General features: G+C 44.4%; 1 protein-coding gene across 1 annotated transcript in view; it reads left to right on the forward strand.

Moving 5' to 3' along the window:
- Positions 1–362: 362 nt before the first annotated feature.
- LOC123767055 (uncharacterized) overlaps positions 363–27,841 on the forward strand; it is a 66,831-nt gene continuing 39,352 nt past the window's right edge. Inside the window, 4 exon segments of the mRNA XM_045756521.2 lie at positions 363–672; positions 6,007–6,513; positions 6,515–7,396; positions 24,592–24,764. Of these exon segments, the coding sequence (XP_045612477.2) occupies positions 6,325–6,513; positions 6,515–7,396; positions 24,592–24,764 (1,244 nt within the window). The 5' untranslated portion in view covers positions 363–672; positions 6,007–6,324.

Raw genomic sequence — 27,841 nt, forward strand, 5'->3', positions numbered from 1 at the left:
CCAAGGAACTTGTTATCTAATTTGTTACAAATTTGAGTATGTACTAGCTCTACCGCCCACAAAATGGGTATGGGGTGCATAATAAATGAACTAAAATAAAAAATACTAGCTCTATCTATAAATCTATCAATTTTTATATAACCTCTTGTATGAATGTACTTTACCTGAATAAACATTTATTTATTTATTTATTTATTATTTATTTATAACTATTTTCGTTTTTTTTAATTAGCAAAATGAGGTATAAACAGCAATGTGCTGCTACCCTATTCTATATGAGATATTACACTGTGTAGATCGAGAATTAGCTATAGGTTCGACTATTATTCCCATCTCATAGGATAGTTAATCATACATGGAATTAGGGGAGATGATACCTGCTTTAATACAAAAACAAACCAGCTCTGACTAATCAGCTGGCGTCATTGAAACCTAAAAGAGCGTCGTGGTTGTGGTCATGTTTGTAAACAGACCCCAGCTGACCGCTCTCGGCCCCGTGTTGGGGCTCTTGCTCCAGTAAAAACCTTCATGCAAACTGCACTTATCGCGAAGAAGAAGCTGCCGACAAGATTTTATTGAAGAAAATCTTGCTCTTGTGGGAGTTTACACGAGGAAACATTATTACCAGCTACGAAACACTTGGATACACTTGTCGCAAATCTTTCATGGAAGGTAAGACCTAAACTGGTGATCGTGTTGAATATACATAAGCCAATGCATCATGTAAAACAAATACAGTTTTGATATTCCAAGAGTACGACTTAATCAAACTAGAAATGCTCTACAAATCAAAGTACCCAGAATGTGGAATGACCTTCCCAATCATGTTAAAGACTGTACCTCTCTCAACCAGTTTAAGATAAAAACGAAGCACTACCTAATAAATTCCCTGTAACCTACCTTACCCCTCTATTGTCAACCCATGTCTGTTTTTTTAAACAACGCTGTTTGTCGACCTAATTGTATTTGTGCTGCTTTTTCTGCCATGTTCCCCCCTTTTTTTATTTTTATTTTTATTTGTTCTCAACACTTCTATACTTTAATCTCAATTAGTATTAAGTTTTAGTCTTTAATGTTTTTCCTGTCCGAAACGTTTTGCGTAATAGTGGCTTTAGGCATTGTATGTACAGTACTAGCTCTATCTATAAATCTATCAATTTTTGTATAACCTCTTGTATATATGTACTTTACCTGAATAAACATTTATTTATTTATTATTTATGTACACACCAGATGTGTTATAAAATACCCTTATTTGTTCTTGTAAATTTTTGTTGATACTTTGTTTTGATTTTAAGAAAACCCTTCTTGCCCGAAACACAGTTCGTACTCTATGTAGAAATCCAACATTCTGTTTGTAACTCATTTTGAATGCATGTACTTTTACCTGAATAAACATTATTATTATTATTATGATAAAGGGACAGCAAACACTATGAATGAATGCTTTACATTGCTCACACACACTAGACTTTCTACACACACACTTTCTAGTGTTCATACTAGAAAGATTAGACAACATCCCATTAGCCGCACAAAAGTTTGAAAGTGTTGAAAACGAATTAATAATAATAATAATAATAATATTAATAATAATAATGTTTATTTAGGGGAAAAGTACATACTGTACATGCAAAATGAGTTACAAGCAGAATGTTGCATTTCTAGATAGAGCCAGTATATACTATGCTTAAAGCCACTAATATAAAAAAAAAAAATCAAAATCATTCAACAAAAGTAATTCCAGAGCTATGCCAATTTATGTATCAGGAACAGTTGAGGGCCACAGGACTAACAATGCTGCAAACAAGGCATGACAGGGTGAATCTCATTGAAACTTTTAAAATACTGAACAGTTTGGAGGATTAAATTTTCCAGAAAATTTCTTCAAGAGGTTAGATGTAACACAAACAAGGAGCAACAGTTTCAAGCTCAACAAGCCATAATGTAGGACTGAGAACAGGAGATACTTCTTCACCCACAGGGTTATTAATCATGGAACTGCCTACCCGTCAAAGATGTAAAGGCCAAAACTCTGTTAAATTTTAAAGTACATACAACTGGAAAAGATCAAGGCAAATGGGAAGGACTTTCAACAAGCTGCTGGCTTCATGTCCTCATCAAGGCCACTACAGTAGTGTTAGTGGCCTCTCACGTAAAATTCAGGTAAATACGCACAGCATTTTGGGCAAGATGTGAGAAAAAACTTATAAACTAAGACTTAAAACTAATTGAGATCAAAAACATGAATATACCAGTAATTAGATATCAGTAGCTTTACACATTACTCATTAATCATTAATATTTGATAATAGCAAGACATAGGTTGACATTTAGGAGGTAAGGTAGGTTACATGAAGTTGATTAGGTAGTACTGTACTTAGTTTTTCTTTTAAACTGGTTGAGAGAGGGGCAGTCTTCGACATGATTGGGAAGGTCAATCCACATTCTGGGTCCCTTGATTTGTAGAGCATTTCTGCAAATTTGGTTTGGTTTGGTTAAGTTTGGTTAAGTTGCACTCTTGGAATATCAAAAAGATATTTGTTTCCTAGTTTGGTGCCCCATGGGTTCTGTTATAACCCTCTAGGAACCATTTAAGGTCAGGATTAGCATTAGAGTTCAGAGTTTTATATATACCTCGAGGGCGAGGTATATATAAAACCAGGGGAGGGCGAGGTACATAATATCTGGTTTTAGAAAGAATGCCAACTGTTTTAGAAACCATTCAGCTATATTTTGTATGTGGCCCTGGAAATTCAGCTTATCAATGAGAACACCTGAAAATGCTCCAACTTTGTCTAAATAATCACCAACGTAACTTAAAAAACAAGAAAATTAAAAATAATTATAACATTTAATATTGAAAATCTCAGATTTTCAAATGAGTATGAAAAATATAAGATATCACAAATTTTTCATTTAGTATTATTATGATGCTCTCAGAAGAGTATATGATCTTCATTTGTATTTATTATTATTATTATAGTATTTAGTATAGTTTACTGTAAAAAAAAAAAAAATCAATACCAATGAATTCAATTCAATACATTTGAGATATTCATCAAATTTAGACAAAAAAATTTACTTCCAACATTTAGGGTTTATGAAAAACAATCAACTAGGATTGTAGAACAGATAGCTGTACCCACTATATGTAAAAATGGTGAGAATTGGCCAGAAACTGGATTTTTGATGCTCACTTCAAAGTTGAAATTCTAATTATAGATATTGAAATTCAAGTTATCAGCAATAATTATAGTAGTTCTAATTCATTAATTTACTTGTATGATTTAATAAACATTGTTTGGCATTCATACTCGAATATATGAAAGTTGTAGATCAATGTGTGTTGAAATGAGGTCAAGAAAAAATTCCCTTCCCCCCAAAAAAAAAAATTATAATGATTTAGGGGATATATATATGTATACTTTAAATAAGTGATAAAGCCCTAATCTGGTCCCTAATCATCAAAACAACCTAAAGAGACAAAGAAATAGAGTTTGAAATCTGTGAAAAAATCACCCCCCAAAAAATTCAAAGTCCAAGTTTTGCTAGTTGTGGCTGATTTATTTGTTGACCAATTTCATTCTATCTTCACATAATTAAGGATGGGTATGCACTCTTCAGGATATAAAGATTACAACAAAATCAGATAATAAACAATACAACAAAATTTGGATATTGGTGAAAGTAACAGATATTAACAACGGGCAATGTCATTACAGTATATGATATATAACAAAATAGAGCATAATAACATACTTACTCATTATTATTTGTGTTATTATGTATTACTCAGCAATGCTATAAAAGCACCAGCTGCATATCCACTTTGTGGATACTTCATACTTCTATTCTTCTTCTTTGTGCGTTGGACAGGTGCTTGCACCTCTTTATTACTGCATTATCCCTCAGGCCCAGTTAATAGGAGCTGTTCTCCTTATCAACAAAACTATTTTTTTAAACATCGTCAAAAATCTATTTCTGAAAATATTGGGATGAAACTTTCACGATGCTGAAGTCAATAAATTGGAGATTTCTTTAACATTTATTAGTAATTTTTACATAATTCAAATATTTTTGCGATTCTCTGCCGATTCCCGGTCCCTTAATGCACCTCTCTAATGTATGACAAATTACTGTATATTACTGTATAGCATACAATGTAATATTTTCAGCATTATAAAATAAGCAAGTAATATAAAAGATAAAAATTAATGACTATATGTACTCTGGCTGTGCAACTAAATATTTGAATAATAGTTGTGGATGAGTGTTATCTTCTCTCTCACAACAAGGAAATCATGAAACTATAGCAGGATGTTTTGTGTCAAGGTAAACTCAACTACATCCACATAGAGTTATTTGATCCATATTAGCATCATATTAATAGTGTTAATCAAAATATGATAACCACAATGCCCCGTAAATCAATGTATGATGATAAACGCACTTTAAGAGTTAAGTTTGATTTTCGGCTTCTTCTAGGGGTAGCCCCTTGGTGGCTCCCTGAAGCTATCTCATTGAGATGGCTCCCTACTACTGGGTCACATCTGTCGCAGGAGTACTGTTTAGCCTACCAGGGACCATAGCCAGAACCTGGCCTCCTCACAGAGGTGCAAGGAGCTGGGGATTATTATTGACATCTTCACCAGGAAAGCACCCAGAAAGTCAGTGAAGCTTTACAGACAACTTCAAGGTTCATAGAAAATAAAGCATTGAAACAGCCACCAGCAATTCAATCCAAACAATTGGTTTACTTGAAACTGTCTCTAACCATTTAAGATTAGAGGTTACCTTTTTTCAAGGTAACCTCAAGGTAACCTATAATCATCAATGGCTGCCATTAGGCAGCCTGGAACCCCAGGGCCAGTAACTGGCTCCAAAGTCAGCCCTGTCACTATTGCTACTGTTCATCATCGATACTGCTTCAATGCAGTTCCCAAAATTGTCTCGGGCATCTTTCACCTCCGCTCGGCTCATGCTGTTCCTGAGCCATCGTGGTCTCTTGAAAAGATGTTGTGTTTCTTGCAGCCTTCTCCTCCTTTCCTGGTGAAGAATGAGCTGGTTGGCTTCCAGAAGGATCCTTTGATGATTGCTGCTTGGTTGATGCCAGGATGCATAATTTGTTCGTGTCTGGTGGCGACTCTTCGCTGCTTTCTGCATGCCATCTGTTCCACCTCAGTGGACTCTTTGCTGGTTGACCCTGTTTCCTTATCCCCATGCTTGGAGGCTTATATTTCTCAGGTTGTTTGCTAGTGTCATAAAAGCTAGCTAGCCTGTGGTCTACCCTGGGGCTCACGAGGTTCACATATTCACAGCTGTGGTTGCTGTCTTCTGTGATGTGTCATGGGTTGCTTTTTGAGCTTGGGGTTTAGTGGAACTTTTTGTGTCTTAGTGATCTGTTTGGTTGCCATTCTTCATTTTTCTGTGTGAATAGTTAGCTTCAGAAAGCCATCAAGGGGCTCACTCCAAAAAGCCACCATTGAATGTAATGAAATGCCTTTTTCTGGTAGAAAATTGAAATTCCCCTGTGGCTCCCTGATTCCCTCTAACAGGTTTGTCAGTTCATAGTTCATCAGCTCAAGTCTGACCTGGAGCTGGCTGGTAGCTGAGATCTCTGATTGGGACGCCATCTGTTGATGGGCAATTGCATCAGGGAATTAAAACTAGCTTCAAGTGAACCATTTGTTATGAATGAATTTTTTGTGGAGTTGTTTGGCTGTTTCAGTGATTTGTTTTCTATGAACCTTGCAGTTGTCTGTATTGCTTCGCTGATTATCTGGATGCTTTCCCAGTGTGGCTGATCTTAACAATCTCCAGTTCTTTGGGCCTTTGTGAGGGAGGCCAGGTTCTGGCTCTGGTTCCTAGTAGGCCAAACAAGACTCCCAAGACTGATATCACCTAGTAGTGAAAAGTCATCTTAGTGAGGTTGCTTCAGGGAGCTACTGGGTCTCTACCAGAAATAGGCTTTTCATTACAATCAATGCTGTTTTTTCTTTTCAGAGTTTGGAGTTGTGTATTATATACTGGTGGTGCCTCTGTCACTACCAGTAATTCTCCTCCTCCTTTACATCAGATGGCTTGGATGGGAGTTGTATACAAACAACTGAGATAAGTGATGACCAATTACAGTATATTAAATCAATGCCAACTTCATGTGTATCTCCTGAGATATACTGTATTTATTTAGTATGGTCAAGAATACAAGATTCTTGTATGCTGATTTATGAAGATATTAATAAAATATTCTTGATTGAGGGACCTCATATGAATACAGTGCTGTAGCCATCTTTAACTCATGTCACTTGAGTTGTTGTAGTAATGGCAGAGCCTATAACAACTTCCACCCTTCAAAAAAATACAGCTGCTGCAAATACAGCTCTGGCCCATGGACAGCCTGTACCTTTGACATTTGAACAGCTGTCTTTTCCTAAAGTCAAAATATCCAAGTCTATAGCCAGAAGGCCTGTTCATATTCCTGTGCAATCTACTTCACTAGCAGAAGGGGTTTAACAATACTGAGTCACCAGTACCAGCATTAGTAACAGCTAGTAATTGTCTTGTGACCTCAATTTCAAGCCAAGTAGACAATTTAGTAGTAATGAAAGCAAAATGTGAACCATTGGGGCTTTCCTCTGAATGTAAGGTCCCAAGTAAAGGTGGATGTCTTCAAAGGATTCTGAATCATTCATCAAACAATTCTGAAGGGTCTGCTCATGAGACTGATAATGTATTAGCTACAATTAACACAAATAGTGGTGTTGATTCAAATACCATTGTCATTAGAGAAGATATGGCTGGATGTATGGTGATGAATCTGGAAGGCAACATGGTAGTTCAAGAGCATCCTTCAGCTCAGGCCCCTGCTGAGCCATATTTAGTAGATGAACAACTCCTGGTACAGGTCACTCAAGAACACGAGCCTGAGCGAGCTCACACAAGTGACTCAACGAATAACTCCAGAATACTTCATGGAAGCATCTCTTATGTAAAAGGGACTACAGAAAGATCCATTTTTGATGATGATATCAGGAAAAATCTATCCAGGAAGCCTGAAGATAAAAAGATTAAAATAAATGTAAATACTAAATTTAATTTTGGAAGTAAGATTCAAAATCAGTCAAATTTTGAATCAAGATGGAACTTTCATGCAAGTCTAGCAAAGTCAGAATGTCCTTTAGTTATCAAAGCATCTCAAGATGATCTAAAGTTAGAAGATGAAAGTGAAGCAGAAAACTTTGGTCGGCCAAGGAGGAAATCTGCCAAGAAAGCAAGACTTAAATGGAAGAATATTCATGATGTTGACAACATTGGAAAAATTGGAATGAAAAAAACTAGGCACCTTCATTTTCTCTCCAGAAATAAACATTTAAATAAGATAGAGAACCCCATGGTAAGTACATCATTAAATGTTTGTTCAGCCACAAGCGTGCATAATTTATTTGTGCTGCATATTATTAGGTTTAATGAAGAATTTGGTAAGTAAGGTGTATAGATCAGATATTTTTAGAATTAAAGAAAAAGCAATACATATGTATTAATGGATTTGAATAAAGTACAGTACAGTATAAAGTATGCAGGAAATAGGTGTGCTGAAAATGATTTAATAATATTTTCTTGTTATTGTTGGAACGGCTTATAAACGATGTTGTATAAAGTGTGTGATGTCACAGTGACTGTTCATTACCCTAATGGTTGAGGCAGGTGGGATAATTGTAGCACATGAATATATATAAATGGAACATATTTGAAGTTTCTGTAGTTGAAATATAGGTATGGTACTGCTCAGTTTCATAAATTAGAAAAGGAATTAAATTGTATCAGGATTTTTCTTGGAGGGCTCCTATGGAAGTTCCTTGATGCTAGCGACCTGGGGCCAGATTCACGAAGCAGTTACGCAAGTACAGGCATACCTCAGAATAAGAGTTTAATCCGTTCCTGGAGACGCCTCGCCTTCCGAAAACTCGCATTCCGAAGTTAATTTCCCCATAAGAAATAAAGGGAAATGAATTAATCCGTTCCTGACTACCCCAAAAACCCCACATCAAACTAAATTTTTATACCTAATTTACCTAATTCATCTAAATAAACCTACAAAACTGTGTTCCAGTTATTACTTACCTTGCTGTCGAGTGCTGTAGGCGTATGGAAGATGGTGAGGAGGGGGGAGGAGGAGAGGAGTTACTGTTTGGAAGGGGAGTCCCCTTCCATAATCACATCACATAACCCCATGCCTTGTAACACTATGGATACCACTTCTCTTTCTAAATTTTTCAAACCAGCCCCTGCTTGCCTTAAACTCTTTCTTATCTGCATCACTCGTTGCAGGGGTATTCTTTAGAAGGTCTTCGTGCAACACCCTGGCTTTCTCACAAATAATGGCCTCCGAAACACTATCACCCCTCAACTCCTTGTCGTGTATCCAAATTAATAACAACTTTTCCACTTCAAGTATTTGTGGTCTTTGTGCCGTTAATGTTCTTACTCCTTTTGCCACTTTAGCACCCATAATCTTATTTTTCTTCTTAAGTATAGTGCATATTGTTGATGTGGCTTTGTTGTACTGCCTACAAAGTTCAACAACACGTGTACCGTTCTCATGCTTCCGAATGATCTCTTGTTTCTCCTCTATTGTCATCCTCACATGAGCTTTCTGGCCTTTATCCTTACCACTGGCTTTCTTGGGACCCATGGTGAGATATATAATAACAAATTGTATAGACAAATCACCAAAAATCCAACAAAACACTGAAAATCCGCGAGAAGAATTGATGTGGGGGTAGTCACTGAGCGCGAGACAATAATAAACTGAGGGGCGGAGGGGCGACGAACGCGCTAGGTCGGCTGTACGCGTATCAACAAACTCGCGTCCAAACTCGCCTCCCGAAGTAACCCTCGCCTTCTGAGACAAATTTTTGGAGTAAATACACCTCGCCTTCCGAAAACCTCGCATACAGGGACAATCGCATTCCGAGGTACCACTGTACTGTATGTACGAATGTGTACATCTTTCCTCAATCTTTGACAGCTTTGGTTACATTTAATAAACAGTTTACAAGCATGAAAACTTCCCAATCAACTGTTGTTTTTGTTGTAAACAGCCTCCTTGTGCTTCGGAGCTCATTAACTGTTATAATTGTAAACAAAGCCACCAAAGATTGAAAAAAGATGTACAGGTTCGTAAGTGCTGGCGTAACTGCTTCGTGACTCTGGCCCCTGAATAGCTCCACCCAATTTAGTCCACACCCAGCTCTTGAAAGTCAATATAATCCTACCAGGGCCAGAGGTCAAAACCTAATCCCCCTCTACAGTTGCACAAAGAGCAGGGGAATACGAGATCATCCTAATCAATAAAAGCCTCCAGAAAGGTGGATAGGTCAAAAGAAACAAACAGCAAGGTAAACAAATCCTGGAAAATGAGGAAACAAGAACATAAACAAAGTGTAGCACCCAGTCGTAAAGCAATACACTTGTTAATTACACCTGCACGGTGCCATGTGGCTACATGACTAACTTGTCAAGTCCTCAGATAGATACCTTAGTCATTTGCCTGATGGCAAAGCCATCATTACACTCCTCATTCCTGCCATCCTCTTCAAGTCCAAGGGGGCTCTCCCCAGAAATCATATATTGTGAAGCAAGCACTGGAACAAAGAACAAATACACAAGCATACTTGTGTAAAGGAGGAAATGTATATGTTTATCTCTCAGAATGTTCGGTAATACGTTTATTGCTTGTGATGTGTGTCTATGTATGTATTAACACGATGTACTGAACGGGGTGAGAATAGCTTGAGCTACCTCATCCCTTTGTGTGTATTTTACCTCAATAAACTTATTTCAATTTCAATACACAAGCAAATAGTCCCCCATAAGACGAACAGTGAAGCAAGCATCAAGAGTGCTTTCCCTCCTGGACACTGTTCATCTTACCAGGGTCATTTGCTTGTGTATTTGTTCTTTGTTTTAGTGTTTGCTTCACAATATATGATTTCTGGGGAGAGCCCCTTGTAGTTCGCTTGAAGCTACTATGCTGATATAGTGCTAAACTACTAGGTGCCATCAGTTGTGGAGTTCTTTTTGAAGTCCTTGTCCCCTTTTGTCCTTGTCCTCTTTTGTCCTTGTCCCCCTTATCCTCTTTTCGCTCTTTGTCCCCTACTGGGGATAAGGAGCTAGAACTTGGCCCCCCTCAGAGAGGTACAGGGAGCAGTGGCACTATGATAAATTCTTCATGACTTTCAATCATGTCTGCCACCACCAGAGAAGTACCCAGAAAGTCAGTGAACCAAAACAGACCACTGCTGGTGAAAAGTGAGAATGCAGCCTCACAACCACCAAAAAAACTCCCCCAACACTGTAAACAATTGAAAATTCATGAAACTAGTGCTAGCTCGTTCATCCCACCTCCTCACTCATTTGGGGGGAGAAGGGAGACAGCATGGAGTTCGCGAGCAGCTCCACCCTTGGTTCTCTGCTGATGGTACATGTGTGCGGTGCTTTTTCTGTCGATCTGGCTCCAGTGTCCTTCTTTCCAGCTAAGTGAGGCTTTGACTTTGTGGCTGTTCCTGTGCAGTTTGGTGCAGCATGAGCCAGGAGTTAAGAGCACTTGGGGTTCGGACCTGGTTGGGTTTGGTTTGGTATTCTTAGTCGATGTCACTTTCCCTGCCTCCTGCGGCCTTGATCTGGCTGCAGTGCCGCCATCTTCTGGTGTTGAGCGGGAGCCAGGTGTTTCGGCAGTTGCACAAGCAATTGTAATTACCTAAGTGTAGTTACAGGATGAGAGCTACATTCGTGGTGTCCCATCTACCCAGTACTCTGTCATGTAACGCTTTGAAACTACTGACGGTTTTGGCCTCCACCACCTTCTCACTTAACTTGTTCCAACCGTCTACCACTCTGTTTGTGAAAACGAATTTTCTTATATTTCTTCGGCATCTTTGTTTAATTAGTTTAAATCTATGACCTCTTGTTCTTGAAATTTCTCAGAAATCTTCCCTGTTGATTTTATCAATTCCTGTTACTATTTTGTACGAAGATCAGCCGAAGTGGTATGCTGAGCTCAATTGCACATTCTCTCAGAACCCATGGTGAAACTCCATCTGGAACACTGCTTTGTTCTTACTTAGCTCCAAGAGCATTTATTTCACTTCGTCTTTAGACACCTCTATGTGCTCTATGTTGTTCTCTGGAATTCTTATTGTGTCTGGTTCCCTGAAGATCTCATTTTTACAAACACACTTTGGAACTTTTCGTTTAATGTTTCACATATTTCCTTTCCATTTTCAACCTCTGAATATTATCCTTTACCTGCAGCTTGCTTTTAATGAATTTATAGAAGAGGCCTGGATCTGATTTACATTTGTCTGCTGCACCGTTCTCAAAGTTCCTCTCTGCCTGTCTTCTTACTGACGTGTAGTTGTTTCTCGCATCTTTGTATCGCTGGTATGTTTGGGGGTTTGGCCTCTTCCTATAATGATTCCATGCTTGTCTTTTTATCTCTAGCCCTCTTGCAATTTCTGTTGAACCAATCCTGTTTCCTTGGTCTGCATCTCTGTTTTGGTATGAATGTTTGTTTGCCTTCATCGTATATTTTGCAAAATTTGGCATACATCTCATTTACTTCCTTACCTAGCAACAAGTCTGTCCAATTATACCCATGAAAAAAAATTCTAGGTTCCCCATAGCATCCTCTCTTGAAATCAAGTTTAACAACTATTTCAATGTCCCCATTCTCTACTAGATTATATCGCAAAGCATATATAATGTCCAAGAGGATGTGATCACTCTTTCCCAAGGGAGGAAAGTACTGGATGTCAAATACCTCTTCTTCTTTCCTGGTGAATATTAGATCCAGTATTGACGGAACATCCCCTTCCCTCATTCTTGTGGCCTGCTTGACGTGTTGATACATGAATGTCTCCAAGATGAGGTTTACAAATCTGCCTGTCCAAATGTCCTCTGTTCTTGCCTCGTAGGCCTCCCAGTTTATTGCCTTAAAGTTGAAGTCCCTCAGTACCAACAATCGGGATTTATCTTTGTCAGCTCTTACCATAATCTCTCATGACCATTATGAGGCTCGTTTGTCATCCAGTTCTTCCTCTGCCCATGTGTTGCTTGCTGGTGGGGTGTAGGCATTTAAAATTATCAGCTTATCATCTTGATTCCAGATCTGCAATGCCATTATGTCAATAACTCGAGGGTTTTCAATTATTAACTCTCTTACCTTCAGGTGTTCTTTCGCCGACACAGCCACTCCTCCCTTCCTAGTTTTCCTGTCCAAACTGAGTAGCCCCTTGGAAATACGACCTCATTTAAAATATTTTCTTCAAGTTTTGTCTCTGTTAATGCGACAATATCTTGGACTTTGAGCTTAATTATATCCTTCAACTCCAATATTTTTGATCTCACTCCATCTGTCTTGGTATATACTATTTTCAGGATCATGTTCCCCTTCCCTTTGTTCTTTACACCCCCTTCCTTTAATGATTTTGTTGCTTTGTCTTTATGTACCATTTCACAAGCTTTCCAGTCCCTGACACTTTGAAGAAAAAAGAATTCCTTTCTTCTTCATTTTTATCCCCATTTAGATGTTTTGCTTCAATGAGGTTCATTTTCAGCTTTTCTCTGTCCTCCTTTGAGATGTCTTGTCTTATTGACCAAAGTTTGCTATCTTCGTCACATTGCAATTTTCTGGCATTCCAAAGCACTTCTGTTGTATACTTCACTTCATTAAACGTCATCCTTAAGGGGCGATTCTTGTCTTTCTCATATTTTCCTATCCGCCTAAAATCACTGACATGCTCCTTTGAATTTAGGCCTTCTCCTAATCCTACTATTTTTTCTATGATTTTCATCTCTTCTGCTGCTCTGTCGACCCTAGAGGAAATTTCCTTCTCTAAACATTCAAAAATGATTATGGACTTCTATCTGCAGTGTTTTATACTAGTTTACTGTTGGTAAGCAGCTCTTTCCTAATTGCTTGCCTAAGATCCATTTCTTGTTTGTCATTTCTGGTTTTGACTTCCAAACACACTTCCTTAATTGTCTCTTTCTCTTTTACAACTTGCGCATATGTCTATTTTTATTTCTTCTTTATACTTTTCTAGTTCTTTATTAACCTACTCTATTTGAGTTGCCAATGAAGTTTCTCGTTGCATCTCCTTGCCTAACTCCATGTTAGCCCTCAGGCTCCCTTGGAGTTGTTCACCATACGAGTCTATTTTCTGGGGGGAGCCCCGTCGGCTCCCGGAGCTTTCCAGGCTGATATGCTAATGTCAGACTTTGGCATCAGTCATGTATATGGAGTTCTTAGGCCTACCGGGGACCACGGCCAGAACCGGGCCCCCTCAGAGAGGCAAGGGAAGCAATGGCCTATAGAAACCCCAGTGTGGTTGGAAGCATTCTATGTCTGCCATCGACCGGGACAGGCACCCAGAAAGGTAAGCGCCCCAAAACAAACCCCTATTCTGGTGAAAATTGCTACCAAAAACCGAACTAGTGGATAGAACTCCCCAACTGAAAACAAGCAAACTAGTGTGACGTCACACGTCGCCGCGCCGCTGTCTGCGCAGCTTCCCCCTCCTGGGGGAAGTGTCTGGGTCTGGAGGGTCTGGGGCGTGGAGCCCCAGACCCTCCATGCCAGCTACCCATACCTTAGTTCTTGAGGCTGATGCTATAGGCGAAGGTCGTGTGCTCTGGCTCCAGTGTCGCTACAGCGCTGTGCTTCGCGTGTGGTGTTTGTTTTTGTGGGTGCGAGAGCCAGGAGCTATCTTCAGTACTCGGGCTGCATGCGCCTAGGGCTGCTTCCCTAGGTGCCCTGTAAGTACTGCCCTTGGGGCTTGGGGCCACTTTCCACAGGCTCTTCGGGGTCTGCCTCTGCTGGTCCGTTTTACCTTTTCGGTTTTTCGGCCGCCTGTTGGGTTCTTGGGTGTTCTGTTCTCCCTTGTTCCCTTCAGGTATGAGGCAGTTTGCACTGGTAGGGGCGCAGGGTGCTGCACAGCTTTGTATTCCCGACATAGCGGTTGGCTCTGTTCCTTGGGGTTCGTTGTCCTCTTGCAGGGTTTTGTTTTTCTTTTTGTTTTAGCCTGGTGGGAGGTTATGCCCTATTATTCCACTGGTGGCTATCCTTCCACGGTTTTCCTCGATGGTGCCCCCTGCTAGGTCCCCATGAGTGTACACGTCCCTGGGGTACAGCTATAGAAGTTCGCTTGGTAGTTTTAGGCGCCGGTTAGCAGCACCCTGCCTGGGACTACCTGAGCGCGAGTCCTCTTTGGTTTTTTTGCGGTTCAGTGCCTTGGCGCCTACTCAAGCCCTCGCTCGATGTGCACACGGATGCGTCGTCTCTCGGCTGTTGCTTTATGACCAGTGCTCACCAGGCCGACCAGGGGCGTTGGGGTCCATCCTTCCGTCAAGCTCACAGCACGGTGCGGGAGTTCGCGGCAGTGTGGTTTGCTCTTCGGAGGATTCGGGTCGCCCACGGATCGACGATTTGGCTCCATTTGGACTGCTCTCCGGTGGTTCATTGTCTGAACCGCGGGGGTTCGATGCGGTCCTTGTCTCTTTGGGGTTGGTCGCTTCGGGTGACTCGTCTGCTGAGTTCTCGGGGTTTGGCTCTCCTAATATAAGAAAATTCACTTTCGCAAACAGAGTGGTAGACGGTTGGAACAAGTTAGGGGAGAAGGTGGTGGAGGCCAAGACCGTCAGTAGTTTCAAAGCGTTATATGACAAAGAGTGCTGGGAAGACGGGACACCACGAGCGTAGCTCTCATCCTGTAACTACACTTAGGTAATTAATTACTTAGATAATTTGAATTCTCCTGGAGCCTGCAGCAGTGTGACTCCTCAGTGTGATGCTCCAATCTCTCACAATCAAATTGTGTGGGAGTCTTTGCCCTTCTAATTTTTCTTTGGGCAGGGTTTGGCTTCTGAGGCTGTTATGACTTTCCCAGGGCAGCCGCTTTCACCTCTCTCGCAATCGCTGGGTGCGTACTCAGGGGGCCCTGCTCCAGCTGCTGCGTCACCGGCTTCCTCTTTGGGTTTTGTGGGGTTTGTTTTCCTGGTGCCTTCATCCACCCTCCTTCGATGTCCTTATGGACGCCTAGGCACTTGGTAGGGCTTTGTGACTAGCGCTCACTGTCCAGCCAGGGTTGTTGGTGCCCCACCTTTGTCAAGCACATAGTATGGTGTGGAAGTTTGCGGCTCTGTGGCAGGCGCTGTGGAGAGTTCAGGTTCCTCCGAGCTCTGTGATCCAGCTCCATTTGAACTTTTTCCCTGTGGTTTCTTGTCTCAACCAGGGGGAGGATCACTTTGGAGCTGGTCACTTTGAGCAGCACGTCTGCTGAGTTCTCAGGGTTTGATTCTCTGTGCGGTTCATATTCAGGGAGTGTCCAACAGCCTGCCCAATGATCAGTCTTGCTTCTTTCCTCTTTCTTCGGAAACGACCAACGATGCAGATTCATTCCTCTGGCTTACTAGACATTTGGGTGCCAAGATGTTGACCTCTTTGATGCGAAGAGGTCTCTGCGTCTGTATCCTTTTGCAATGCTGTTCCCTGACTGGGAGACTCTTGAGGTTACCTTTCAGCTGGACTGGTTGAGATAACGGGGCATTTTTTTTTTTCCTGGTCTGGCTGTTGCTCCAAGTAACACTGGTGCTATTAGGGAGTCCTTCAGGGCTACGGTGATCCTTTTGGCTCCATGGTGGCCAGCCGGGCCATGGGTATGGTGCTGCTTGCTCAGTGTCCAACCTGGGTGTTTTCTGCGACTCCACGTTTTTCAGAGGGTGGCCTGGTGTTGTACTGTGCTGGTTTGATCTTCGCTTTTATACATCTAGTGTTTTGTTGCAAGTGGATCACCCACTCTGTAGTGAACATGTGGTTTGTTACAGGCATCTCGCCTGCAGTCCTCCCGGTGACAGTTTGTTGTGGTTTGGTGTGTCTTCTGCCATTTTGTCCCTTCGTCATTGCTTCTCATTTTCTGATTGGTTATTCTGTCCTTTCTTGGCTTTTCCTTGCGCAGCATCTTCTGTCATATGTTATTTATTTATTTATTTATTTATTTATTTATTTATTTATTTATTTATGTATTTATTTACATACAAGAAGGTACATTGAGGGTTAACAGACAATATAGAAATTAAGTTGATTTTACATTCTTGTAAAGCCATTAGCACGCATAGCATTTTGGGCAAGTCCTTAAACTAACAGATAATTTTTAGATAATTCATAGGAAAATTGACAAAAAATGTCTACAGATACTTTACAGCTTTACAGGTACAGATAATTTTAAGTAGATTAATTATAGTAAAATTGATAAGAAATGTTTACAGGTACATTGTAAGAAAATTTTGACACAAGCAGATTAGAATAATACACAATATTAACAATTCACAATAATGAACAAGGATTACTAGGTACATTAGGATAACATTTCAGGGTTATACATTGGTTCACTGAAGCACAATATGAGGATCATTTCAAGGAATAATGCAGTAGAATATGCACTCAATACAACAACCATGATATCAGATGATATCTAAGATTACAATGGTAAAGTAATATGGCTTAGGTACAAATATTGGGGGATTGGGTAGCACTAGATATGAGATAAAGCAATAGGTAGAAAACTATGAAGATGAAATTAGGTACTTTTTGGTTTTATTTTTGAATAAGGCAAATGTTGGACAGCTTTTCAATTCATTAGGGAATAAGTTCCATAGACTAGGTCTCTTTATTTGCATAGAGTGTTTACACAGATTAAGTTTGACTCTGGGGATATAATAGAGATATTTATGTCTGGTGTGGTAATTATGTGTTCTATTACATCTGTCCAGGAAGAGTTTCAGAACAGGGTTTGCACTTAAGAAAACGGTTTTATAAATGTAATTGACAAATGTAATGTTGCCTTCTCTATTCTTGCAGCATTGGCAGTGCCTCTCTGGCTTACATTCGGGGTTGCTTCTTTTCTGCCCATTTCGTATGCTTTCTTGCTTATTGCTTCACCTCCGGCTTGCTCCTGCATCGCCCGAGGCTCAGGAACCCAGTCAAGGAACCCGGTCCTTTGACCGGGTTCTTTCTTTTCTTTTGTCCACTCCATTTCTGGTGGCCCCTTTGATCCTGGGGCACTTGTTTGTTTTGGCAAGTGTTTTCTTTAGCTTCCGGTTGCCTGATGTGGGTGGTTCTTGGGCATCTTTGGTACTGGGGGCTTTAGTTTTTTTGGCCCTTGTGAGCACCTTGTGGAGGGCTGCTGGCTCCTCCTTTTCTGGCTGGGAAAGTGTCGGTTGACTTTTGGTGGGGGGCTTTCTGGTGGTTGTTTCTGGTGGTGAAACACTTACTTGTTTCTGCTGGGGTGCATTGTGTGCTGTGTCTGGTGGCAGTTCGCTTTGTGGTGTGCTCTGGTTCCATGTTCCAGGGCTCGCGTTTCTCAGGTTGTTCAAGGGGATTTATGCTTTAGCCAGCCTGTGGTCTACCCTCATGCCCTTGTTGTGCTTCTATAGTCCAATCTTTTGGCACTCCTTGCTTCTCATTCTTGGGCCTTTTTTCAGGCGCAGGGATTATGGTGGTTGCACAGGGTCCCAGCAGCATGGTGTCCTGTGGATGTTTCCGGCCTTCTATGGCTTTGTGTGGCTTTGGGTCGTGACTTGCGACTGTTGGTCTCTTTTTGTCTTTTTACCTGTAGTGCTTCCTCCTCCTTGGTGTGTGCCCTTTTTTTTCCTCTTCTTTTTTCTTCTTCTTCAGGGAGCCTCAAGGGGCTCGACTTAGAAAACCAGAGTTAAATGTAATAAAATGTCAATTTCTAGGTGGACCCTGGAGGCTCCTTGACACCCTCCCTTCCCTAGGGCAATGGGGTGTTTCCATCATCATAACAACTAGCGGTGAAGGCAGCCGGCTGGCCCAGCCTGCCTCCTTCCTCCCCACAAATGAGGGGGGAGGTGGTGCATTCTAGTGCTTGCTAGTTTAAAAAAAATTTCATAGTTTATGTACATTGTTGAGGGAGTTCTTTTGGCATTTTTGAGGCTGTGGTCTCGTTTCTAACCATGCAGTGGTCTGTTTTGTTTTGCTTACTTTCTGGGTGCTTTCTTTGGTGGTGGGAGAGGTGAATTTTTTAAAATTTGAGGGTTTTCATAGTGCCACTACTCTCTGTACCTCTCTGAAGGGGGCCAGGTTCTGATTCATGGTCCTCAGTGGGCAAATAAGAACTCTGCAACTGATGGCACCTAGTAGTATGGCACTGAATCAGTGTAATAGCTTCAGGGAGCCTCTTGGGCTCATGCAGAAATTGGCATTTCATTGCATTCAGTGTTTTTTTCTGGGGGGAGCCCCGTCGGCTCCCCGGAGCTTTACCGGCTGATATGCTAATGTCAGACTTTGGCATCAGTCATGTGTATGGAGTTCTAGGGCCTACCGGGGACCACGAGCCAGAACCTGGCCCCCTCAGAGAGGCAAGGGGAGCAATGGCCTATAGAAACCCCCGTGTGGTTGGAAGCATTCTATGTCTGCCATCGACCGGGTCAAGCATCCAGAAAGGTAAGCATTCCAAAACAAACCCCTATTCTGGTGAAAATTGCTACCTAAGCCGAACTAGTGAATAGAACTCTTCAACAGAAAACACGGAAACTAGTATGACGTCATACGTCACCGCGCCGCTGTCTGCGCAGCTCCCCCCTCCCCGGGAGGGGGAAGGGGGAGCCCCAGACCTCCCACGCCGGCTATCCACCCATCAGTTCTTCGGCTGATGCTATAGGCAATGGTTATGTGCTCCGGCTCCAGTGGTTGTTTCAGCACTGTACCTAGAGTGTGGTGTCTGTTTTCTAGGTGGTGCGTGAGCCGGGTGTGATTCTTCAGTACTCGGGCTGCATGCGCCTAGGGTTCCCTTCCCTAGGTGCCCTGTAAGTACTGCCCTTGGGGCTTGGGGCCACCTTCCACAAGTTCCTTGGGTCCTGCCCCTGCTTGGCCGTTTACCGCTTGGTTTTCGGCCGCTCTTTGTGTGCTCGGGTGTTCTGTCTCCCTTGTTCGCCTTAGAGTAAGGGGCAGTGTTTGCACTGGTGGGGCGCGGGGTACTGTGCAGCTTGTCTTTACCAATCATAGCGGCCGGCTCTGTTCCGCTTGGGTACGCTGTCCTCTTGCGGGGTTTTCTTTTTCTTTTGTTTATATACCTGGTGGGGGGGTCTGCCTTCGTTCTTGCCCCTTGTGTCCCTTGTGTTCTGAGTATTTCTGGTGGTACCCCCTGCTAGGTCCCCGTGAGTGTACACGTCCCGGGGGTTCAGCTCTTAGAAAGTTGTTTGGTAGCTTGGGTGCCGGTTAGCAGTACCCTGCCTGGGATTACCTGAGCGCGAGTCCTCTTAAAGTAAACGCTCGGGACCCTGGGAAACCCCTGGGGGCGCGCGGGTCCGATGGATGTGACCCCAGAGCCCCCCCCTCGCTTCCAGCGAGTTTGAGGGTTGCTCTCACCTTTTGTCTCTGGGTGACTCTCTGTTTTGCCTCCGTCTGCTGCCTGTGGGGTCGGTGACACCTTCGACCCGGTGTCCTGCGAGTTTGGTTGCTCGTTGTGGCTCGGTTACCCAGTTGTGCTAACAAAGCGGGTGCGGGCAGCAGGGGCGTTGCACTTGAGCCTTGGTGGTGGCAACGTTCTCGTGGTTTTCCTCCCCGGGAGCCCCGGGGCTGCCCCGTTGTATTTCGTTTTGGGACTTGGGGGTGTTGGTTGCTTCGGTTCCATCCACGCCCCCTTGTCTTTCCCCTGGTTCACCCTTCCTGCCTGTATCCGGTTCCTTACCGTCTGTAGGTTCAGGGCGGGGTGTTTGGTGGTGTTGAGACTCGGGCAGTCTCGGGGAATTCCCCTTCCGGGGTAGTGACGGGGGCATTTGGGCCTGTTCCTCCAGCCGTGTTGTATGAGTCTGCCAGTGGGCTCCCTTCCTTAGTGTTTTCACGGCTGCCCCGGTTTTCTGGTACGGCCGGGGCTTTGGGGGAACGGCTCGGCCCCGGGGCCTGTCGTGTAGGTTCCCGGGGCTGGGAAGGGGCTGACTTGGGGGGGCCTTGGCCCCGTTAGACCCCGTGGGGGGTTTTATCCCCCTCTCGGCGGGGCTTGTGGTTACGCGGAGTGGGGTCTTTCCTCCCCACTCGCCGTACGTGCTGTTGGACGTCGGCCCCTCCCCGGGCTCGGTTCCTTGGCCTTTGAGTCGGTTGGTTCCGTCCTGTGGGTGGTTGTTTCCTCCCCCGCTTTTTGGGACGGTGTTTTTGTCATGTTTCCCCGTTCGATGGGGTTCTGCGTGACTTTTGATCTCGGGTGCGCCTGCGCCTTCGTGTGCCTTCGGGACTAGTGTTGGCTTCTGTGTTCTCGAGGGTACGGGAAGGTTTTTCGCTACTTCCCGCATTATTGGAACGTCTGTCGGCTCCTAGTACTTGTCGCCCTGTTGGGCTACTTGTCGCCCTGTTGGGCTACTTGTCGCCCGGTTGGGCTACTTGTCGCCCGGTTGGGCTACTTGTCGGCCGTTTGGGCTACTTGTCGCCCGTTTGGGCTACTTGTCGCCCGTTTGGGTTCCCTTTTTTGGGCTCTTTGCTTCTTTGGCCGGTTTTATTGTTCCTGCTTCCTCTTTTGGCTCTTTTCTCGTGCAATAGTCCTGGCTGGCGCCTTCCCGCAGGGAGGGTGTGCGGTTCGGCCAGCGTGTTATGCGCATGCGCCGTGGAGTTTGTTTTGGTCTGGGCGATGGTTCAGTGCTGGGGTTTTGCGCCCTTTTTTGCTACAGTGCTTCGCCTCTCGTTCTTCTCCCTGGCTGCGGTATGTGCCCCTTTGCGCCAGGGGTGTCCTGGTTCCCAGTTGTGGGGAGGACACCGCGGTTTTCTGTGTCATGGGTGTGGACCGCCTCCTTCGCCTCTCCCTGTTCTCCTGCGGGTCCGGCTCTGGCGTCTTCACCTGGCGGTGCTCCCAAGTTCTTCTGGGCACGGTTGAGTCGTGTCAAGTTCGAGCCACCATTCGCCAGGTGAGTTTCTGCGGTCTGGCGTCTTTTGGCCGGGCGCTGGATGCGGCGGTGTTCATATGCCTGTCTTTATTTAGGAATAATTTTGTACGACTGAGACCGTTCGCACACCAGTGACTGTCCCTTTTATCACCCCTTCCTGTCCCCCTCATGTGCATGTCCAACCCATGCTGGAGTCGTTCGGGGGACCCTCCTTTTTTAATGTTGTGAGGTGTGGGGGTTGTAGGGTTGGTTCTGTACTCACCTGGTGAGGCTCCTGGCTGTGCTTGCAGGATTTGAGCTCTGGCTCTTGGGTCCCGCCTATCTGGTAGAACTTGCGGGATAGTACCAGTGGAGTGCAGTGGTGCTATTGGCACTTTTGGGGAACACTGTATTACCATCAGTGGTCTGTGCTTGTTACACGACCTACTTGCGAGCATAAGCCTTCTTGCTGGTTCGTCCGTGGACTTCCAGGGCGCACTGGCCTGTTTTCGTATGGCAGTTCCGGCCCGTCCTGGTTGTGGGGGTATGTGGGCCGGTGGACTGCTCCTAGCAGCTGCCTGGTGGGCCATCCTCTGGCCGGTCTGGCCTGACCTTGGGCCGGGCTTGAGGTGTAAAAGAGCTCCCAGTACCTCATCCAGCAGGTATCGAGCGGGGTTTCTCCGCCGTCGGTCGCCTGGTGCAGGTTTCTGGGCCTGCAGGGTTTTGTCGTGTCTCCGTTGGCCCTGTCTGGGGTCTGCCTGCTCCGTTCTCTGCCTTTGCAGAGGGGAGTTGCTATTTACATGTTGCATGTTGCAGTGGTGCCTGTTGCTGCTGCTGCTGCACGTGAGCATTGGTACCGTGTTTCACGGTGGCGTGTCCTTGTTCCTGTGTCCGGTTGTGGAGTGGCGCTTTGCTGCCGTTTTGTGCCTGGGGATTGCGTGGGGTTTTTGTCCCTGCCTGATTGTCCACCCCTGGTTGTTCTCCTGGTTTTTTTTTTTGTGCTTCTGCTCTTTCTTCCTGCCTCTTCTGCAGCAGGAATGTTCTGCGTGTGTTCTTAGGCGTTGGTCAGCCTGTGTCCTGTGATGTGCTTCTTTGTCTCGGTCTGTTGCAGTTGTTCGTGCCCCTTGGTTCGGGTCCTGTTCTGGCGGCGACCCTTCCGCCTTCTTTGGTTTTCCTAGCTTGCCCTGCCGGTTGTTGTTTTATTTTTTTGGGGGGGGTTCTTGCGATGTCTCGCGTCGGACCCGTCGTTTCTGAACTCCTGGCGGGCTTGCATGCTTCGGAGTTTTTCTGTTCGGCAGACGTTCCATCTCCTTGTGCCGCCTGGGTTTCGGTGGTCGCGCCCGAGATCTTCTCGCGGCTCCGCCTTTTTCCTGGGCTCGGGGGGGCCTTGTCGGGGCTGCTTATGTTCTGCCTCGTGGTCTCGCCTCCGGTTGGTGGTCGGGTGGCTTCGTGGTAGGTGTCCCACCTGCGTGCTTTCTTGGCGGCAGTATGGGGTATTTTGGCGGTCCTTCCTTTTCCTGTCCCTTCTTCGGTGGGTCCTTCTTGTTGGCTTGGTTTACTCTCGGCTTGGTTTTCTAGTGGGGGTTGGGGGCCGTCGTCTTGCCACATACTGTCGCCTCTTTTCGTGCGGCGCAGGCGGAGCCGCTTCAGCTTGCTTTCGGTCTTGGTGTTGCTTCTGCACCGTTAGTCAGCTGTCTTGTGCGTCATTTCACCTCCGGCCTGTTCGTGCGCCGCTTGCACCATCCTGGTCTCTGGTCAGCGTGCTCTGTCTTCTCCTCGGTTGGTAGTGCCCCTTCGGTTCCGGTGTGTTTTTTCGTCGGCTCTTTCCTTTGGGCCTTTGCCTCTGGGGGTCGGTTCGCTGTGTTTTCTTGCTCCTTCGGTTTTAGCGTTTTGGTTGTTTGATGGCAGCAGTCTCCATCTTTTCTGGCGCGGGGTGGGGCTGCTGCATTCTGGAGGGGTCCAGGGTTTGTTGGTGCTTTGTTGGTCGGGCCGGGGGTGTGTCGTTTTTGTGTTCAGTGGCGGCCCTCTGCTGTTGTTTGCGTGCCACGGCGTTTGGGTCCGGAGCGCGTTTTGCGTTGATCCGGTTCTGTTCTTCCCGGTTCGCGGGTGATGGTGTCCCGGGTGGTCAGCCGTGTTCTTGCGGCTAAGCTGCCTGTGTTCTTCCCTCATGCCTGTGGCGTTTCGTGGCTTCGCTGCTCTCGCTGCCGTCTGGGCGACGTGGCCTTGCAGTCTTTCGGGCATGGATTTTTGGTGTTCGTGCAGGGGCCTTGCTGCTCGTGGTTCTCGTGTTGTTCCCGGGATTTTCGGGGCTGTGGCGCCTTGGGTTGGCGTTTGCTGCCGGTTGTCTCGCCTCCTTGGGGGGTGCGTGGTGTCCGCCTCCCGGTTTTGTCCCTTTGACCTTCCTCTGTGGGTAGTTAGCTCCGGGGAGCCGACGGGGCTCCCCCCAGAAAACCAGCGTTGAATGTAATGAAACGCCATTTTCTGGGTGAGACCCGGAGGCTCCCCGGCAACCCTCCCTCCCTCCGGTCGGCGTTTTTCGCGTGTTTTGACATCCAGCCTCAGAACTGATGGGTGGATAGCCGGCGTGGGAGGTCTGGGGCTCCCCCTTCCCCCTCCCGGGGAGGGTGGAGCTGCGCAGACAGCGGCGCGGTGACGTATGACGTCATACTAGTTTCCGTGTTTTCTGTTGAAGAGTTCTATTCACTAGTTCGGCTTAGGTAGCAATTTTCACCAGAATAGGGGTTTGTTTTGGAATGCTTACCTTTCTGGATGCTTGACCCGGTCGATGGCAGACATAGAATGCTTCCAACCACACGGGGGTTTCTATAGGCCATTGCTCCCCTTGCCTCTCTGAGGGGGCCAGGTTCTGGCTCGTGGTCCCCGGTAGGCCCTAGAACTCCATACACATGACTGATGCCAAAGTCTGACATTAGCATATCAGCCGGTAAAGCTCCGGGGAGCCTCCGGGTCTCACCCAGAAAATGGCGTTTCATTACATTCAACGCTGGTTTTTTTTTTTGCAAAGCTTCTGTTACACAAAGCATTTCAGGCAAGTTTTAAAAAGATAATATAATGATTGAAGTATAAAATAAGAATTTTTGGTTTGATGTAGTTTGGTGTGGTTTTAGCCCCTTGCCCAACTACTGCTAAGTGAGTAAGGATGAATTAGTCAGTAATACAGTATAAATAGAACAGTGGGAAAACATAGTACAGTATCTGATTTTTTATAAAGTATAAATTATGAAGAAAAAGGTAAATTGGAAATGGCTGATCTTGTATTATGCTATAATTTCTTGTTAAATACTGTAATAACAAATTCTTATAGCTTTTCACATTTGTAGAATTGTAATTTGTGCTCATGATTTCTCTTCTGTCATCTTGCATATATGGTGATGCCTGCCATGGGCCGCCATTATTCATGTTACATCTCATTTTGTTATAAAATTCATTGTAACTTTCTAATGTAATGTTAAAATCTTATCATACTCTGCCTTTAACTAAATTATCATAAAAATGGTTATTAGTCTGAGTTTTGAATGTTACATTTTAATTTTTGAAATTTTAGATTAAAGAAAAATATTTTGTGCTTTAAAAATTTAATGTTGAATGTATTTTAATATTCCAATCTTGTGTTAACCATTTTTTATTATTTGTCAGGAGACCATAGCAAATGAGCAAGTGGCCCAGGATCTTCCAGTGTGGGCTCAGCACCTTACTTCTGTGCAAGTGTTAGATAATAAGTGGGTGGTGGGTGTGGCATCTTCCAGTGAAATACTTCATCAAACTCTTGAAGGACACTCTCGTAGTGTTCTCTGTGATTATATAAAAAGGTATCTTGTCAAACCTTTTCAATGTTCTTGATTTGGCATGGGTCTTGCTCTCTTGTCTGCCTCTCCTTTTGTTTCCCTCTCGTCTTTCCTGAAGAAGTTGTAGCCCAGTTCCTGTTGTTGGTGGCTATGGCTTGTCAACTCATTATGGCCCTCCTTTGTGTTTAGAGCCTTCATTCTGGGTTTTCGAAGCAGTTGGGTAGGGCCAGGGACTTGGGGACCTGAGGACCGGGGACCAAAGACCTGGATCCTAAACTACAGTATTTGGATCATCTCAAAGCCTTCCAAATGTACTCGGTAGAAAGACGACACGAGATATCAAATAATACATACAGGTGCATGGAAAATACTAGAGGGCCAGGTCCTAAATCTACACAGTAAAATAACAACATACTAAACGATATGGAAGAAAAGGCAGAATAGAACCAGTGAAGAGCCGGGGTGCCATAGGCATAATCAGAGAAGACTATATAAACATCAGAGGTCTGCGGTTGCTCAACATCCTCCTGGTGAGCATAAGAAATATTGCTGGAACAACCATGGACATCTTCAAGAGAAAACTAGATAGTTTTCTCCAAGGAGTGCCAGACCAGCTGGGTTGTGGTGGGTATGTGGGCCTGCGGGCCGCTCCAAGCAACAGCCTGATGGACCAAACACTCTCAAGTCAAGCCTGGCCTCGGGCCGGGCTTGGGGAGTAGAAGAACTCCCAGAACCCCATCAAGCAGGTATAGAAATGTACATGTGATTTGGAGCATTCTATGTCTGCCATTGACTGGGCCAGGCACCAAGAAAGGTAAGCACCTCAAAATAAACCCCTATTCTGGTTAAAACGAAGAAAAGTCCACTCGTTTGTCTATTTTCGTAGTTTTAACCAGAATAGGTTTTTTTTGAGGCGCTTACCTTTCTGGGTGCCTGGCCCAGTCGATGGCAGACATAGAATGCTAAAAATCACATGCGCATGTCTATAGACCATTGCTCCTCGTGTCTATCCGAGGGAGGGCCAGGTTCTGGCTCGTGGTCCCCGGTAGGCCTAGAACTCCATCCACACTGACTGATGCCAAAGTCTAATGATATCAGCCTGGATAGCTCTGGTGAGCCTCCAGGTCTCACCCAGAAAATAGCGTTTCATTACATTCAACGCTTTTTTTGGGGGGAGTGGGGTTCATAATTCAGTTTATCACACACTGTAATGAAATTATGTCTATAGTTATGCTATAGTGATTACATAATATTATGTCAAGCTTCATTTTGCAAGGTCTAATTATGTACAAAAATTATGTACTACAGTATTAGAAAAGCCAAACTCTGCACTTTCCTTAGTTCTGTCAAGTCTTGGCAACAAATAGTGACTAATATAAGTCATGCTGCTTTCTGGGACATGTTGGAGTAATTTTGTGTGTTGTGGGAGGCACGCTCTGTTGCGGCTCAAGTTTCACCAACAACAGCAATGATGGCTCTCCACCTCCTCCTCCTTCCCCCCCTTGCTTTGGCCTCATACTCAACTCGTTTTCATTGAGATTCAGAAAGGAGGACTGTATTTGATGTCAAATTTTTATTGACCATACAATTAATTTAGTAGATATATTTTTATTTTGGTTTCAGTCCTGAGACTGATGATTTAATGTAATATTAGCTAAATAGATTTTGTGACGTGTTGATGATGACACGAATTACCCCGGTTTCTTAAGTAAAGTCGTCATTTTCCGTCTCTTTTATGACTTACTAATGTGTTTATTTATACTGTAATGGAATTAACACAACCAGCAGCAATTTATTTCTATCTGTTGCATTAACAATTTATAGGTGATATGGAAGTTTTTTCCCACAGACAGGGATATTATTCATTTCATCCTGGTGGGTGGTTTGTTTGCAGCTGGCTCCTTGTTTTCTGGTGGAGACCTTGTTGGTTGGCATCTGGAGGGGTCCTTTGGTCATTGATGCTTGATTGATTTCACCGGAGGTGCATGATGTGCTGTGTCCAGTGGTGGCTCTCCTGTTACATTCGCGCCACTGATTCTGCCTCGGTAGATACCTAGTGGATTGATAGTTTTGCCTTGGCCCCTCCTGTTCCAAGGCTCGCCTCTCTCAGGTCGTCCATAGTGTTGTTATGTCTCACCAGCCTGGGGTCTTCCTTCATGCTCATAATGTTTGGAAGTCTGCCACTCCCTCAGCAGTGTTCACGAACATATCAGGGGCTGCTATTCATGTGCGGAGATCGGACAGAGTTCTGGCGGTCCAGGATCATGTTAACGTTCAATAGCCTCAGTGCTCTTTTGCAACTTTGGGTCATATCTCTCTACCAGGTGTCTCCTATTTGTTTTGATTCCTGTTGTGCTCTCTCCCTCACTAGTAGGTGCTTGTTTGTTTTCCTTCTCCATGGGAAGTTAATTTCAGGGAGCCACAAGGGGCTTTCACCAGAAAACCAGCATTAAATGTAATGAAATGCACATTGGAGGGTAACAATAGCCTAAGCAACTATATCCTTTTGAGATGTACCTTATTGTTTCAATAAACTTACTTGAATGAAACACAAATTGTTGGGTGATCCCCCGTGGCTCCCTGACACCCTCCCTCCCTCCCTCAAATTTGTTATGGGGTTGGTTACATCTACCATAGAATTGAGGGTGGAGACACCGGCTGACCAAGAGTTGCCTCCCCACTCCACCAAATGAGTGGGGGAGGTGGGGCGAACGAGCTTGCACTAGTTTCAAGAGATTTTGATCATTTATTTACCTAGTTGTGAGAGTTCTTTCAGTGGTTCTCAAGGCTTCGTTCTCTGTTGAAGGCAGCAGTGGTTTGTTTTGTTTCGCTGATTTTCTGGTTGCTTCCCTGTTGGTGGCATAAATAAATAAATAAATGCCACTGCTCCTGCACCTGTGAGGTGGGGGGGGGGGCAAGTCCTGGCACTGGTCCCAAGTAGGCCAATAGAACTCTGCAGCTCATGTGACCTAGTGGATGGTACACTATCAGTGATAGTAGCTTCAGGGAGTCACCGGAGCTCACCCAGAAATTGGCATTTCATTACATTCATTGCTGTTTTTTTTTAAATATTCTGTTGAATATTTAAGTATGTTTTGGCA

The sequence above is a fragment of the Procambarus clarkii genome, chromosome 53 (genome assembly GCF_040958095.1).
Source record: "Procambarus clarkii isolate CNS0578487 chromosome 53, FALCON_Pclarkii_2.0, whole genome shotgun sequence".
In the NCBI taxonomy this organism is placed as follows: domain Eukaryota; kingdom Metazoa; phylum Arthropoda; class Malacostraca; order Decapoda; family Cambaridae; genus Procambarus; species Procambarus clarkii.